The sequence below is a fragment of the Elgaria multicarinata genome, chromosome 18 (genome assembly GCF_023053635.1).
Source record: "Elgaria multicarinata webbii isolate HBS135686 ecotype San Diego chromosome 18, rElgMul1.1.pri, whole genome shotgun sequence".
Taxonomy (NCBI): Eukaryota; Metazoa; Chordata; class Lepidosauria; order Squamata; family Anguidae; genus Elgaria; species Elgaria multicarinata.
The window spans coordinates 19164028-19181748 of NC_086188.1; the positions used below are offsets into that span (position 1 = coordinate 19164028).

At 48.3% G+C, this 17721-nt stretch overlaps 1 protein-coding gene across 1 annotated transcript in view; it reads right to left on the bottom strand.

Moving 5' to 3' along the window:
- The window catches only part of EMID1 (EMI domain containing 1), a 100196-nt gene that overhangs the window by 62557 nt on the left and 19918 nt on the right, over positions 1 to 17721 (bottom strand). Inside the window, exon 4 of the mRNA XM_063144368.1 lies at positions 813 to 899. Within this exon, the coding sequence (XP_063000438.1) occupies positions 813 to 899 (87 nt within the window). The remainder of the gene's footprint in view (positions 1 to 812; positions 900 to 17721) is intronic.

The window sequence follows — 17721 nt, forward strand, 5'->3', positions numbered from 1 at the left end:
TCATACACCAATATTCCACAGGAGGAGGCCACGATTCGCCTGCCCTTGGCTGAGTCGCTCCTCACATCCCAATTGGGACATGAGCAGAGAAGGAAGGAAGGCCAGATTCCTGAGATCCCAGTGATATCGATTTATTGAAACATATTGTTGTTGTTTATTCGTTCAGTCGTCTCCGACTTCATGGACCAGCCCACGCCAGAGCTTTCTGTCGGCTGTCGCTACCCCTAGCTCCCCCAAGGTCAAGTCTGTCACCTCCAGAATATCATCCATCCATCTTGCCCTTGGTCGGCCTCTCTTCCTTTTGCCTTCCACTTTAAATATTGGCCAAGTCGTTTCTCCATGCAGGAGAGGGAAAATGTGGGCAAGCAGGATCCCAATGATGTAATACGAGAGGGAGGGGCTTCAGGAGGGGCCCCACCCCCATGACATCATCCAGCCTGCCAATGTGGTCAGGGGCAGCATCGTCCATCCCGGCTTCAGCATAGTTAATATTGAAGAACTTTAAAAATTCCTATGTAATGTCTCTTGGGCCCCAACAGTGGTCACTACTGTTATAAAACGTTTTAAAGCAGTAGTGTAGATCCTGCCATGGTTCACACAACACGCAAAGCCATAATGTTTTGCTCAAAACACTTAACTATCATGGTTTAGCGTGTTGTCTGAACAGGGCCAGGGAGAGAGAGAGAGAGAGAGAGAGAGAGTTGTTACGACAGCCGAGCAAAAACCAGGGAACAATTTTGCCCTTGGGTAGAATGAGCTAAGCTAGTGAGAAGTTGGGGAGTGCTTTCTTTTACACCCGCCCCCAAACTCACTGGAATAAGATGCAGGTCGGACGGGAAGTCTGCGCGGAGAAACACCCCCATGTGCAGCATCCTGAGACTCCGGGTAATTCACGGTCTCTGAAAAGGAAGAAAAAGGACAGAGAATCATTTAGGGCAAAACTCACTGTGAGGGGTGGTGGTTTCCATATGACGCTGCATTGGAAGGGGATCGCTGCTGAGAGGCTAAATCTGGGGTGGGGGTGGGGAATGCAAACTGGCCATTGCGCCCCACTAGATAACCTGAACTGAAGCCAGGAAAGAATGGGGCGACCCCGAAACAAAGGTAAAAGTCGTGGTAAATAGAGAGTTTCAAAACACGCCGTTTCGGGAGGGAAATCCCAACGTGGCTACGAGCCAGCAGCTGCGTCATTTAATCAACGTAGCATCCCTGCGCAGCCACTACAGGGTTAATAGATCGTATAGACACCCTACTGCACATATCATGCACTTAAGAGACGGCGAGCAGGCTAAAGGACCTTGTGCTCTGTAAAGCACCAAGGGAGGCAGGACTCGAATTGGGGCCTTTAGCAGCTAGGCTTTGGCACCTCTTCCACCACCTACATCCAGGCTAGGCTCTACAGCCACCTCCCCAAACCTGGTGCCTTTCAGATATACCGGACTACAACTTCCATCACCCAGCCATGCTGGCTGAAAGATTATGGAAGTTGTAGTTCAAGAAATCTTCAGTATTCGAGGCAGTAAGCCTGTGTGCACCAGTTGCTGGGGAACATGGGTGGGAGGGTGCTGTTGCACCATGTCCTGCTTGTTGGCCACTGTGTGAACCGAGGGTTGGACTAGATGGACCCTTAGTCTGATCCAGCAGGGCTCTTCTGATGTTCTTAAATCTGGAGAACACCAGCTAGGGAAGGCTGCTCTGTATCGCAAGGGCGCACAACCTGAAGATGGTTGGCTGATGGCCAGCACCACGCCCTACAAAACCATCCTAGGCCGGCCCCTCCGTTGGAGCAACTCTGTGCATCAGGTAGCCACACAGGCTCTCTCTGTTCTCGTTCTTGCCAGGTTTGCCTCACTTATCCAGTCCGGTGTCTGACTTCCAGGTGACTGCACTTCCTGCCTCTAGCTCTCAGTTCAATCGAAGCTGATGGAGAGCTCCCTTACGAGTTCTGACTGAAACCCGGAACGGAGTCATCTCCTTGCTGTCTTTGCCCCTTGGAGAGCTCCTTTGGACTGATTCTGACTGAAACCCAGAGTGGACTCATCGCCCCACGGACATCGGAGCAACCAGCCTCGACTGCCTCAGTTCCTGTTTGCGTAATCTACTCCCCGACAGTCAATTCATTCACACCCAGGTCTCCTGCCTCAGCCCTCATTACCTTCCCTGGGTCAGACCCAGATTCTGTAGCGGCCCGTTGCAAATTAGGCCATAGGTCCGGCACAGCCGCCGCCCCATTCCCTTCTTAACCATTGCTAAAACTAGCCAGGTTCTCCCGACTAAACATGATTCTTGACCACAGTTTGCTGAAGCTGGTTAACTTAAATAGACTTTATTTTAGTTATATAGGGTGACCATATGAAAAGGAGGACCGGGCTCCTGTATCTTTAACAGTTGTATTGAAAAGGAAATTTCAGCAGGGGTCCTTTGTATATATGGGGAACCTGGTGAAATTTCTTCTGCATCACACCAGTTAAAGCTGCATTGCCCTGCCCTCTTTTAAATCTGGTCACTCTAGTATAGCTCCTGCAGCTTTAACTGTTGTGAGGAAGAGGGAATTTCACCAGGTTCCCCATATATACAAAGGACACCTGCTGAAATTCCCTTTTCAATACAACTGTTAAAGATACAGGAGCCCTGTCCTCCTTTCCATAGGGTCACCCTAATTTATATATTTATTTTATTACATCTGTATACTGCCCAATTGGCAAATGCCCTTGGGGCAGTTTACAAGAAAAGAAAACAACCATAAATGCAACAACAAAACATATCAAGGTATCAAACAAGCCACCTTGAGAAGCCATGGTTTGTTGTTAGGTTGTTCAGGGTGGTTAACAAGCCACACGGCATGGTTAACAAACCACCCTGCGGAAAATGTCCTGGGTTCAGACAACATGCTAAACCACGGTTCAACAAACAGCCCCACGGTTCAACAACAACCCACGCTCAACCACTGGGTGTGGGGTAGTGTGTTGTGTGAACAGCCCCAGTGGTTCAAAGTTCAAGTCGTTGTATATTTGTTTAAGTTTTATTTCTGTCAGTAGATTTTATTTATTTATTTATTTATTTATTTGTACGTTTGTATCCCGCCCTATATCATTGGGATCTCAGGGCGGTGTCCAGATAAAATCAATTCAAGCCGTCTAAAACAATAAATAATTTGCCCAGAGCGATGTTCCTTAATCGATGGGTGATTCCACTCTGATTATCCCCCTTCTGGTTATTCCTCTAGTGTAAGTGCCAGCAACTGGAGGCCCTGCGGTCCAACCTTGCGTGCCCCCACCCCTGGGTGTCACCTGTCCCTCAGTTACCAGCCTAGAGGCAAAGAGGTGTGGAGGAGGCGGTATCTGTAGCGAACAGGATATGACAGCAACAATAGGGTGACCCTATGAAAAGGAGGACTGGGTTCCTGTATCTTTAACGGTTGTATTGAAAAGGGAATTTCAGCAGGTACTAATTGTATATATGGAGAACCTGGTGGAATTTCCTCTCCATCACAACAGTTAAAGCTGCAGGTGGCCTGCCCTCTTTTAAATCTGGTCACTCTAGTATAGCTCCTGCAGCTTTAACTGTGGGGATGAAGAGGGAATTTCACCAGGTTCTCTCTCTCTCTCTCTCTCCATATGACACCTGCTGAAATTCCCTTTTCTATGCAACTGTTAAAGATACATGAACCTGGTCCTCCTTTTCACATGGTCACCCTAAGCAACAAGGAACTTTTTAAGTGGTGCAAGGTTGAGGTCTCGGCCTACCCACACTCCTTCTGCGCCAGGGAAATGTGTTGCCGATCAGCTCCAGCAGAAAAGTAGTATTTGTTATTACAGAAGAGAACGTTTATGAAAAATGGACGTTGTCCTACAAGAAGGGCTTCTTGCACTACTAATTTCGCACTAAAGTAAACTCATGGAGCTGGCTTGCAGCACCTGCTCCACATTTTGGGAGCGTTCCCATCTAAACGCATTCCAAACATGGTGGAACGACCCTTCACTAGGGTATCCTGTTCTGCGGCCACCAAAAGTGGTGGGCACACATAGGTAAGTTGGTGCAACCGCATACACTTTTTGCCACGATTCCTTTTTCGAATACTCTGAGACTTGGATCTATGGGACTCCTTGCCACAAAGTCATCCACAGCATAAAAAAACCTTCATCGTAAAAACGCTGATATTAAAATACACTTTTTGTACCTGATAACTAAGGCTCCTGAGGTATGAGATTGAGGCCACCACTAGAGGCAAGATTTGTGGGGTAGGGTGTGGGCTTCTGGCAGGTACATACGGGAGGAGGCGTTCCTTCAGGTAGCCTGGTCCCAAGCCGTTTAGGGCTTTAAATGTTAATACTAGCACTTTGAATCGGGACTGGCAGCCAATGAAGCTGGAAAAGGACTGATGTGATGTGGTCTCGTCAGGGAAGGAATGAGGCAGCGGAAGAGGATGCGAGCGGGGGACTGAACACGTCTCCTGTCTCTCACTGCCAGTTCCCCCCTTTTTGTTTCCATTTTAAAAGCTCCATCTTAATTCAACATGAAAACGACGGGAAGGAAAGAGGCAGCCAGAGGATGCGATAGGTGGGAAGGCGGGGAATCAGCCAATCACTTTGTCCTACCCTCGAAGCTCCGCCCACCTGTCAACATGCGATTGAACGCCCCCAACGACACATAACCATAACGCGGTGTAAACTCGGACGTGATCCAAAAGTCGCGGTAAATCGCAAATGCGAATATGCGCATTATCGCATTAAAAACCTGGCGCTACGGCGAATGGACGGCTGCGTCATGTGTCCTGAAACGCAAATATGCACATTTAGGTCGGGGTAGACAAGCCCCTGGCAAATCTGACCACTTGGGTGGGGGCACTGGGATGTTCTCTTCTGCAAGCCCCGTGAGGAAGGGGGGGCGGGTGAAGGAACTGCACGAGAGCACACGAGGGAAACTTTTCCACCTTCTCGGGGAGGCCCATAGCTGTCTTTAGTGATGTTACAAGAGCATATGAACTGCCCCTGAAGCAGAAAAAAACGTTTGAATAGTTGCTGGCATGTTTTGACAGGGAAGGTTTCAAATCCGAGGCTGCATCATGATTTTTTAGTGCTGATGCACAGCCGTGAAATCTTAGGACCCTGGTGGGCAGCTAGTCTTGCCAGCTGTTGGGTATTTCGCCTGCCCTTTCGGTATTTTTTCCATAAAGTTCAGCATCGGATAATTTGCTGAATAAACTGTGTGTGTTTTTAGCTCTGTGTGAGCATGCGCAGATGTGTGAAAGTTAAGGGGTGTTTTTTTCCTGTTGGCCCGACAGCCTGATAAACCAGCCTTTTGCTCCTGGTGTGACAAAAAAAAAAAAAAAAGGCAGGTGCTTCCTCTCCGATCAGCCAAATAACAGAACAAAAACAGAAGAAGCTGCCCTGATACAGCAAAAAGACCCCTCAGGGCTGTCGTCAAGGGTACGTATGGTAGGGCATTTGCCAAGGCCCCACAACCCAGCAGGGGCCATAGGCGTGTGCGAGGGGTGTGCCAGGTGTGCCCAGGCACACCCTAATGATGTCTCAAGCAATAAGTGCCAAATTGAGGGGGGCATTTCTCCTCATTTCCACCACTACCACCACCACCTGCAGTGGCCTTCCTATGGTCAGGCAAGGTGAATGCAGAGAAGGGCATCCGTGACTACAGTGTTTAATAAATGAATGAATAAAATTAACATCCTTTATGACTTATGGCATTTATGGCAACCAGGATGATCAGGGGTCTGGAAACAAAGCCCTATGAAGAGAGACTGAAAGAACTGGGCATGTTTAGCCTGGAGAAGAGAAGATGGAGGGGAGACATGAGAGCACTCTTCAAATACTTGAAAGGTTGTCACACAGAGGAGGGCCAGGATCTCTTCTCGATCCTCCCAGAGTGCAGGACACGGAATAATGGGCTCAAGATAAAGGAAGTCAGATTCCATCTGGACATCAGGAAAAGCTTCCTGACTGTTAGAGCAGTACGACAATGGAACCAGTTACCTAGGGAGGTTGTGGGCTCTCCCACACTAGAGGCCTTCAAGGGGCAGCTGGACAACCATCTGTCAGGGATGCTTTAGGGTGGATTCCTGCATTGAGCAGGGGGTTGGACTTGATGGCCTTGTAGGCCCCTTCCAACTCTGCTATTCTATGATTCTATGACTGGGTATTCAATAAATGTTCATCTTTTTAAAAAAGAAAAGAAAATTTCCTGGATGCAGACCCTAATGAGATACGTTGTTGCGCACGCCTGTGGTCAGGGCCGGCTGACAAGAGCGCCCTGGAGTTGGTCTTCCTCTTCCCCAATGAAACCTGCTTGTTCACTGCCTCTCGCTCTGAGCCAGACAACGTGGTGGCGAGAAGGAGGGGCAGCGGAGGCCTGGGCCTACTTGCTCACTGCCCCTCTGCCAGTCAAGCAATGATGACAAAGAGGATGAGAAACAACAGCAGCTGATGAGAATGGCAATAAGAAAACAGAGGGGCAAACTGAGAGTGCCTTGCCCAAAACCTGCCACAAAATTAAAACCCAGGGCGGGGGCAGCAACTACCACACTCCACCCCGTGATCCAGAAACAAATAACCACGAGGCTCTTGATCTAACAAAAATAAATAAATAAATGCCAGGATCTGCCTCCGTGACCAGTGAAAAGCCAACCCTAGATTCACCCCACTGTGTTCACTCCCTGCCTCTGCCCCACTGATAAGCTATTTTTAAATATATATATATCAAAAGATGGCAACCCCCATGGGCAGCGAGAGAGAGAGAGGTTCTGAACTGAACAAGAGTTTTAGGGCCATTGTTGGCTCCACCCCCTGACACACTCAAGTGCAAGATGAAAAGGTGGTTAAATCCTGCTAATTCGGGCGAACTTTGCTGGGGGTGTTCCGAAAGAAAGAGCATCGAAAGACCAAGATGTCTCTGAGATCACAAAATCAGCAAAGGCTTTCAAAGTCAGTTTAAGCAAGCGCCTCTCGGTGAAAGTGCCCAGGCACATAAATAGATTTTAAATAGTTGTTATAAATTGGAGGGGGAACCCTGATAAAATTGGAAGAGGGGGAAAGAGATAAAGGCCTAATCTACTCCAGGCATGAAAGTGGTATATAAAAGGCAGGAGCCACACTGCTGCTTTATAGCGGTATTGAAGTGCGCTGACAACTGTTGGGGCCCACTGACACATAGCATATACAGCTTTCATAGCGCTATATCCTGTTTGGTGTGGTTCCTGCCTTTTATATACCGCTTTCATACCACTTCCATAGTGCAATATCCTGCTTGGTGTAGATTAGGCCAAAGACTAGAATGAAAAAGCTTTTGCAAAAGTATTTGTTCAATTGGGGCATACCGGTTGCTCAGAATTGAAAATTGAGGGAAGTGGATGTTTTCAAGCTGCGGTTCTGTGACTCTGAATGTTAAAGGATGCTTTGGAAATACAGGTCCACACAGAAACACATCCTGTAAGACAAAACTTGAGCAAATTTGGGGATTTGTTTTCATCAATGGATTATCTATTCCGCTTTATGGAATACCAAAGAACGCATACAGTGTGCAATCCTGTGCGTGCTTACTCAGAAGTAAGCCACGCTGATTTCAGTGGGACTCACCCTAAGGTAAGCGTGCATAAGATGGAAGTCGCAGCCTTCAAACACCACTCTGTTAGTCCATATCTGGGCCAGTGGGCCTGGGCATCCGTTCCTTCCACCTCTAAAAACCAAACACAAGCTCACCTTCCAAGGCTGTGGGTTTGGTCCAGAGAGGAATGACAGGAGGGGAAGCAAGTCTCTGGACCCACACAGGAGACAGACCCCCATCTGGAGGAAATCAGCCTCTGCCACAACCACAGGCCCGCATGATTCAGACAGCGGATTTCCTTAGAGACTCCCACATGCCAGAGGACAGCTCATTCATCAAGGGAGGGAGGGATGAAGGATGAGAGATGCGTCCCTTCGGAAAGCAAAGCTCAGAATACCTTTTGGTTAAGCTCTTCTAAAATGTGGCACGTAACGATGAGAAGCGTTACGTGCCACTATTGGCCTCTTTGCCAGCGACGGCCACTAGCGAAAAGACCCGTGACATTATTTGTGCTTTTATTTATTTTTTAAAGTGTGCTTTTATTTTTAAGAAAAAGCAGACCGGGGCCACAGGATGGCGGACATGTGGGGCAATCCGTCACCTGCTCCCAATCTGGATCGGGGCCGCAGAGTGGAGCTGTTTTGTACATCCAAAATAAAAGTGGTCCATTTAGGCACACTTTTTAAAGAGCTTGAATAATGTAACATGCAATATGTGCCCACCCCAGGTTTCCTCTCTCGCAACTGAGAGCCAGCGTGGTGTAGTGGCTAGAGTGTTGGACTGGGAGTCAGGAGATCCAGGTTCTAGTCCCCACTCGGCCATGGAAACCCACTGGGTGACTTTGGGCCAGTCCCAGACTCTCAGCCCAGCCTACCTCACAGGGTTGTTGTCGTTGTGAGGATAAAATGGAGAGAAGGAGGGCGAGGTTTGCCGCCTTTCCTTGGAGGAAAGAAGGAGGGATACAAATGAAATAAATAAACTTAAAAGTCAGCTTTTCATCCGCACTGAGCACACACCATCTTGACTGAGCTGGGAGCATCTTTGGTGGTGGTGGGGAGTTCCCCCATTTTGCATTCCCCCCCCCCCAAAATTGAAAAAAGCCGAGGTCCCCCAAGCCTCTTGTGTGTGGCTGGTGCCATTGTGGATGCATAAGAATTGGCACTTGGGAGAATTGAATTCACATATATATATATATATATATATATGACAATGAGCTGTCAAACGCATATGTGTCTGTTCCTCTGATTTGACGTGCATTTGACATTCCTCTGATTTGACTGACCCAAAGCCAACCTCACTGTAGCCTGCTAGAATCAAGTGTGCAGAGAAGGAAATATGATCTAAGAAACCTGGGAGAGAGAAATATAGATATATTGATGGGATCCCTTCTTTGAAGCTCACCTTGGCTCATGTTTGGATTACTGTAACGCGTTATACGTGGGGCTGCCTTTTAAAACGGTCCGGAAACTTCAGATGGTACAAAACAGGGCAGCCTGTTTATAAACAGGGACTGGCCGGCGAGATCACATTACGCCAGTCCTTTTACACCAGTCCAGGTCTGGGCCCGATTCAAAGTGCTGGTATTGACATTCAAAGCCCTAAACGGTTTGGGGCCAGGTTATTTGAAGGAAGGCCTCCTCCCATATGTACCTGCCTGGACCTTAAGATCATCTACAGGGGCCCTTCTCCGTGAGTCCCTGCCAAAGGAAGTGAGGCAGGTGGCTACTAGGAGGAGGGCTTTCTCCGCTGTGGCACCCCGGTTGTGGAATGAGCTCCCCAGAGAGGTCCGCCTGGCGCCTACACTGTACTCCTTTCGTCGCCAGCTGAAGACCTCTTTATTCTCTCAGTGTTTTAACACTTAATTTTAACTTAAATTTAAATTCTACTGTTCTAACTCTATATTTTAATCTTATATCATTTTTGCTGCGCGGTTTTATCCTGGTGGTGCTTTTGATACTGTATTTTGTATTTGTGTTTTTAACCTTTTGGTAGTTTTATTATGGTTTTAATTTTTGTGAACCACCCAGAGAGCTTATTGGGCAGTATAAAAATGTAATAAATAAATGTTGTGGAATGGAGCTTGGAACTCAATTGTCACCGCTGAATTGCAACCTGGGGTGATCAGATGGATGTCATCACACCCTCCTCCTTTCCTTCCTTCTGCCTCTCTCTCTCTTTCTTAAATTTAAAGTCATGTAGGGTCATCAACAGAGTCCAAGCAAAGTAGGGATTGTTGATCTCTTGCTCGCTCGCACGGACCTAAGGCCAACGTCCACCTCCTTCCCTGCAATCTGAACTGCAGTTGACAAATGCAATGTAAATATTTGCTCTGAGCAGAGGGAAATGGAAGTGGGCCGCGTGGCGGGGGGGAGTGGGTGGGTTCAGATGACATTCAAGAAGCCAGGCAGTTGGAGACATCTTCATTCGTCAGGGATGATGAGTGTGTGTGTGTGTTTCTGATCCAAATATCTGGAGAGCCCCAAGTTGGCAAAGGCTGGGCTATGGCATTAAAAATGGGGTGTGTGTCTAACTTTTCAAGATGGGGTGTGTGTGATTGTAACAAGAAGGGGAAAGGATTTTCAAAAGGTATACTTTAGGAGTGTGACATACATTGCAGCAAGGGTGGGGAACTTGAGGCCCTCCAGATATTGTTGGAGTGCAATTCCCATCATCCACCACTGGCGATGTTGGCCAGAGCTGCTGGGAATTGCAGCCCACCAACATCTGGAGGGCCAGACGTTGCCCACCCCTGCTTTATGGAGAGTCTCTGTCGGCCATTCCTTTTTGCATGAGCTGGAATGAATAGGAACCGTCTCTTTCCGGAACGCTTTATTAATCCGGACGTGTCTTTGGCCGTTCTGTGGGCCCGGATGGCCTCAGCCCACACAAGGAACATCGCAAGGGAAATGGGGCGGACCGGCCGGATCTCGAGGAGGGCAGCGGGGCTGACCCAGTGAGGGAAGCTCAATAAACAGGAAGAATGGATAGCTTCCTTTGGGCATCGCCTTCACAGGTCACTGGTTCAGGGGATGAAAGAATGCCATCATAGAGAAGCAGGCCACATGCCAGGGCGGGGGGAGGAATCCCTGGTCAGGCAAGCAAGACCTGACAAAAGGGATGGAGGGGTTGAACCCACCTCCTATCTTCACCCACTCAGTTCTCTCCTAAGTGTTACTTAGGGTCACATGAGACAAGATGATGGCAGTTCTGTGCGTTTAAAATTTAAACACAGATCTTCGGCAATCACAAAAAGTGTGTGTGTGTGTGTTTTATGGAGGAAGGGATTCCCCATATTTAAGGACCAAAAGGATGCATGGATGAGAAATAAAGAAACCTTCCACCTCCCTGAAGTGTATTTCACCCCAGCCTCTCCCACAGCCAGTTCACTTTCAGCATGGGAAATGTTAAAGCAGGGGACACATTTGGAAAGGAGCAACTTTTCGGGGGGCGTCCATGATTCCACATCCCATGTACCTCTTTTTTTCTCTCTTAAAGTTGGCCATGCCACCCTCCCAATTCTTTTTTTTAAAAAAAACCGTAATTGACAGAGATCGCACATTTCAAAAGAGATGTCTATAGATGGCATATCTTATTTAGGCCATATGTGTGGGGAATGGAATATACTCTACACCAGGGGTGTGAAACCTCAGGCCCGGGGGGTGGGGGTGGGGGGAATCAGGCCCTCCGAGGTTCTCCTGGATGGCTATGCTCTCTCCCCTTAGCCCTGACCACCAGTCGTTCAGTGGTTTCTCAGCTTTGGTGCATTTTTCCCACTCAAAGAAGTTTGAACTGCCTCCCCTTTCAGCTAAAATAAGCTGGTATTTGGGTCCCATTCCAGTCGCCTTTGGCTATGTCCCCTTTTGGCTTTACCTGTCCGCCATGGGAATACCACAAGACATCGTGATGGCCACCATTTTGGATGGCTTTAACAGGAGGTTAAACAAATTCCTGTAGGAGAAGGCTATCAATGGCCGCTAGTCCTGATGGTTCAATACTACCTCCAGGATCTGAGGCAGTAAGCCTATGTACATCAGTTGCTGGGGAACATGGGCGGAAGGGTGCCGCTGCACTCAGGGCCTGCTTTTGGTTTTCCCGTGGGCAGCTGGTTGGCCCCTGCGTGAACAGAATTCTGGACTAGATGCACTCTTGGATGAGAAGAATCAGCATCTACTGTTAGACTTTTGGGTGATTTGCAGGAGGTTAACAAGGATTTCTGACTTTTTGGCATGGTTTAACAACAGCAATGAGAGAAAGGTGGGTGGGTGTTTTTGTAAATTAGGCTGCTGAAATGCAGAAAGCTTAGGGGGAAACGCGGAGCAGATTTTTGTGTGAAAGGGCTACAAGGGGCAGAGTGACATAGAATCACAGAATAGTTGAGTTGGAAGGGGCCTAAAAGGCCATCGAGTCCAACCCCCTGCTCAGTGCTATCCAATGTAGGCAGCGTTTTTGAACAGTCGAATTTCTATTTCTTTGCAGTTTTTGGTTTAATTCCTTTTTAAGGTGTTTCATGATGTGTTGAAATGTTATTAAAATGTGGATATTATGTTTGAAATGCTAATTATTTTATGTATTCCAGTTATTGTATGTTTAGCTTGCATACTGTGAGCTGCCTTGAACACCTATTCCTCTCTGGAAAGGTGGCATATAAATTTATTTATGTTATTTATTACATTTATATACTGCCCCACAGCCGAAGCTCTCTGGGCGGTTTACAACAATTAAAAATAGTAAACATTAAAAGTATACAAAATTTAAAAACCATCAAAAACATAAAAAACAGTACAAAAACAATAGTATCCATTTTAAAACAACAATTCTGGGGTCCGTTAAAAACAAACTTAATGTTGTTAAATGCTGTTAAAATGCCTGGGAGAAGAGAAAAGTCTTGACCTGGCGCCGAAAAGATAACAATGTTGGCGCCAGGCGAGCCTCATCGGGGAGATCATTCCACAGTCGGGGGGCCACCACCGAAAAGGCCCTCTCCCTTGTTGCCATCCTCCGAGCTTCACTCGGAGTAGGCACTTTAAGAGAAATTAAAGTCTCTAATTTATTTGTGACACTTATATACCACTTAATATAATAAGATCCCTCCGCAGTTCAAATCTAGCCAATGAAATAGCTTATCTGTATTACGTGACCTTGAATATATAGTTCTTCCCATTCAAGCACATGCCTTGCTGTGTCAGGCTAAGGCAAGGGTGGGCAGAAGAGAAATCTCCGTGAGTCTTGGACTTCAACTCCTGCCAGCATGGCCAATGGTCAGGAAAGCTGGGAGTTGATGCCCCAAACATCTGGAGGTCTACCTTCTGCCCACACCTGTTTTAAGGTCCACCTAGACCAGCATTCTGTCTCTCACAGCAGCCAGCTGGATGCCTCCGAGAAGTCCCGCATGAGGCACAACGGCGATGCACAGTCTCTGCTGTTTGCCCCGTCCTCTGAAATGACTGCCTCTGAAATTAGGAGGTTCCACTGGAGATGATTATAGCCATAGCTAGACTTTTTCCGCCCCTGATCCATTCTGGAAGCTGTCCGTGTCGGAGCCCACAACCCATTTGCCGTGAGGCTCTTTTTTTCCAGCCCCTTAATCAGAAACAGGGGATTGAGCAGGAGCTGGCTGGCCTAGTCATTTTCTCCCAACATGCCTAGGGTTGGGCAATGTCGTGTTTCTCAAAAACCTCCTGCCTCCTTGGAAGACAATAACGAGGTCTGCTAAGTAATCCACAAAGCTTTATTTAAGTAATAAACATCCCTTCCCACCTGAAGAGAGTCTAGTCTCTTGGAACTTCCCCCTAGGCAAAACTATGCAAACTGAACGAAACAATTGTCCTTTCAAGGAGAATGGAAAGCCCTTTCCCAAGACGCGTCAACTTCAGAGAAACTAGTTCTGAGGCGGCTTCTGACGGGACGCGAGCCGGGTTGACTTTCTCTCGCCTTTCTTTAGCTCCGCCCGTTTTAGTCTGCGGCATACTCTAGGATCAGCTAACCTCTCCGTGCTCTCTCCCTCGGAAGACTATTGGCTTCCCACTGACTGTGTATTATTTGCCCTTGAGGAGATATGCTCTGGAGAGGGTTCCCTCCCAGCTGGTGAATTATTATTATTATTATTATTTATTTATATAGCACCATCAATGTACATGGTGCTGTACAGATAACACAGTAAATAGCAAGACCCTGCCGCATAGGCTTACAATCTAATAAGTTGTAGTAAACAATAAAGAGGGAAGGAGAATGCAAACAGGCACAGGGAAGTGTAGACAGGCACCGGGTGGGGTGAAGCTAACAGTATAGAGTCAGAACAAATTCAATATTTGAAGGCTATAGGGAAAAGAAAAGTTTTTAGCTGAGTTTTAAAAGCAGTGATTGAGTTTGTAGTTCTCAAGTGTTCTGGAAGAGCGTTCCAGGCGTAAGGGGAAGCAGAAGAAAAAGGACGAAGCCGAGTAAAGGAAGTGGAGGTCCTTGGGCAGGCGAGAAGCATGGCATCAGAGGAGCGGAGAGCCCGAGCGGGGCGATAGTGTGAGATGAGAGAGGAGAGATAGGCAGGAGCTAGACCGTGAAGAGCTTTGAAGGTCAGCAGGAGAAGTTTATATTGGATTCTGGAGTGAATTGGAAGCCAATGAAGAGATTTCAGAAGTGGAGTGACATGGTCAGAGCGGCGGGCCAGGAAGATGATCTTAGCGTCAGAGTGGTGGACAGAGACCATCGGACTGATGTGAGACGAAGGAAGGCCAGAGAGAAGAAGGTTGCAGAGCTTTCTCCCCCACTGGTACAGGCTGGCCTGCTTCTGGCGCCAACTCCTCTACTTCAGAGTCTGATTCTGATTGATCACCTGAAACACCTTCTTCCAACCCAGGAGGAGCAGGGCTAGACATGACAGGCAATACATGGCCTGCCACAGCACACGGCCCCCCTCTACCCCGTAGCAGCTACGGAGGCTTAGAATGAATTTATCTAATCTAAGCCTCCGTAGTGGTTTGGTGCCAAATTTCAGTGGCAAACCATGAGCTTCCCTCCACGTCTTCTTCAGCAGCATGGGGAGAGTGTGGCCCAGGTGAGGGAAAACAGGGGAAAGGCCCCATGAAAAAGTGAGAAGGCAGGAGCCCGGCAAATCAGGCGTCGCTCTGCTCATGTGAGACAGGCATGGCTGGCGCCACTGCGGTTGCATTACGGTATTCATTTGGAGTGGGCAGAGTGGTGAGCCAGGGACAGCAAGAGAATGGAGGACAGAGCTGGGCAGCATGCCCAGCGCCCCCCAAACCGGCCTGCTCCCCTCAGGTGCAGTGAAGGATGCGACCTTCTTCACACAGCACAGAGTGAAACTATGGAACTCACTACCACAAGAGGCAGTGATGGCCACCAATTTGGACGGCTTTAAAAAGGGGTTGGATGAATTCCTGGAGGAGCAGGCTATCCATGGCTACTAGTCCTGATGGCTATGTGCTACCTCCTGTATCAGAGGCAGTAAGCCTGTATACACTACTTTTGGGGTAACATGGGTGGAAGGGTGCTGTTGCACCCGTGTCCTGCTTGTGGGTTCCTGGTCAACAGCTGGTTGGCCACTGTGTGAAGAGAGAGCTGGACTTGACAGACCCTCGGTCTGATCCCACAGGGCTCTTCTGATGTTCTTATCCTAGTGCCAACATTGCAGAAAGTTTAAACTTCCAGTCTAGTTGGCTTTTGCACATTTTAACTGCTTTTCACCCCAAGCAACAGCATATCCTGGGCATAAATTAACACGGGGGCAGGCTTCCCCAGGCAATTCTCCTTGTGGAAGCTGCACTGGAGTGAAGGGAGTTGCATTCCGTCCGTGGCTCCCGGCCCAGGCCTGCCGGCTGGCCTGCCTGCCCTCCACTCTCTGCCAGGCTCTTCACGGCGCCTTTAATCCACCCCCTGAGGCGGTCAGTACCTCCGCTGGCCCTCAGGTTAGACACTGTCAAACTCAAAGGGGGCTGCACGTGTTGGCGGGATTCCCAAAGCGTTTCGAAGACCCCTTTAATGAGGGAAACGTCTTTCTTTTGTATCCCTCAACAAAAAGTTTTGAAACAAAATTTCACGCCTCAGCGTCCCAAAGCAGACTCCGACGCTCGTCGGGAAGCGTCCCAGCCTCACGTTGGGCGTCTTTTTCCACGGCTGCAATCAATCCCCCCCCCAGAAACTCAGTGCCAAACTTAGATGGCGCATTGGAGTTTAGATTTTAAAACTAAATAAAGTAAAACTACACACACACACCACGTGACTGCTTTGAAGATTGGGAAGGTTGTACCAGGGGAAGGTCGGGGGAGAAGTTAAGCCTTTCCTCATGCGCCGGCTCCTCTGATCTAAACTGCGCCCCCGCAATGGGCATCAGCTCCATTTCTCCCCCACGGAGCTCAGAACAGCTTTGTTGTGGGGCGGCAGGATGGGGGAAGGAAACCGAAATCAGAAACATGGAAATGGTTAAATACAGCGAGAAACGTGTATTGGGTAGAAGAGCCTTCCCCAGCGTGGCCCTCTCCAGATGTGTTGGACTACAATCCCCATCATCCCCAGCCAGAGGGATTATGGGCACTGTAGTCCAATACATATGGGGGGTGTGTGCCAGGTTGGGGAAGGATGGAGGTAGAACAGTTTTGAACCATTGCTCTTCCACCTTCTGTCTCGCGTGAACAAGACAGTCAGTGCGTGAGAGGGTCGTTTTGGCTTCACGCGTGTCCAAAGGCTGTGTTTTTACCTGACTCTTTCTGTTAACCTCTCCTTAGGCTTTTCTTTCCGCCCCCCTCACCTCCCTCCACCCTTTTCCATCCAAGTTGTACTACTTTTCTTTCTTTCTCTCCACCCACCCTGCACCACCACCACCGCCACTCCCGTCTACCCCATCCAAAACCCGCTCTCATTTCCCACTGTGCACTGCCAAGTTCAATACAGGCAGTATCCATCTACAGGGTAGGATTTCACAATAATGGGATTTCACACCAGGTGTCCTTTCTTTATTACGGATCATTTCTGACTTCCTGGCTGGCTGCCATCTATTATGATTTCAGCCGGCTGCTTGCAGTTACCGGTGCTGTTCTCCTTCCACACGGAGTCGAGCACAGCGGGTTCTTTGGCCGCGGGAGCAGCCTCTCGCTAAGCACTGAGAAGTGTGCAGCACCATGGCTCAAGAGGTACTCTATTCCGCACACCCCACACCGTCCCTGGGTCCTAGCAACACAGCCACCTCCAGAGCCCAACATCGCCGTTTTTGCCTTCTCCGTGTCAAAGCCACTGCAACATTTGCAAACAATATTTAAAATTTCTGAACTCAAAAGAAAGAAATCTGTCACCGTTCCACCTAGGGACATGGCTAGGCACGGAAAAGATTTGAGGCCCAGGCTCACAGTTCTTCATAAAATCTGCATATGCTCATTTACATGTGCATATGCAAATATAAGAATAATGACTAGGATTGTTTAAATTTCACAGGAGGCAAAGCCAGCCCCATTAATTTCTCATCCAAATGATCTCAAATTAAAATACGTTCTTCATCTAATTTGGATCCTGAACCAGACCATCCTAAACGAATAGGGGGGAAAAGATTTTTGGAAAAGCTTATAATTGCCCAGCAAGGGGAGGTCTGAAGGGACGGTGCAGCATGTGGAATGGGGAGAGCTAACCTTTCCCTCCACAGCTGCAATCCCCCTTGAAAATTGTCCCCTGCATGACAATCAAGCTGAGAAGAAACCCTTCCCTTGCCCAGGTACAAAAGAGGGCAGGGCTCCTGCAGCTTTAACTGTGGTGATGAAGAGGGAATTTCACCAGGTGCTGCATGCATACAAATGACCCCTGCCAAAATTCCCTTTTCTATGCAACTGTTAAAGATACAGGAGCCCAGTCCTCCTTTTCATAGGGTCACCCTAATGTCAGAGCTCAGGGGTAAGTGTCTCTGAGGCACAGGGCGCCACATCAGTTTTTATCTTTACAAATGGGTTTGTATTTTTACAATGGAGGTGGCTGTGTTGCTAGGATCCAGAGACGGTGTGGGGTGTGTGCGTGTGTGGAATAGAGTACCTCTTGAGCCATGGTGCTGCACACCTGAGTTTGGAGGTGTGTTAACCAGTTCTGGATAGGTTACACTCCCCCTGAAAGACTGTGTTTGCAGCTTGGGGTGCTTCTGGATCTGTCACTCCAAATGACAGCCCAGGTAGATGC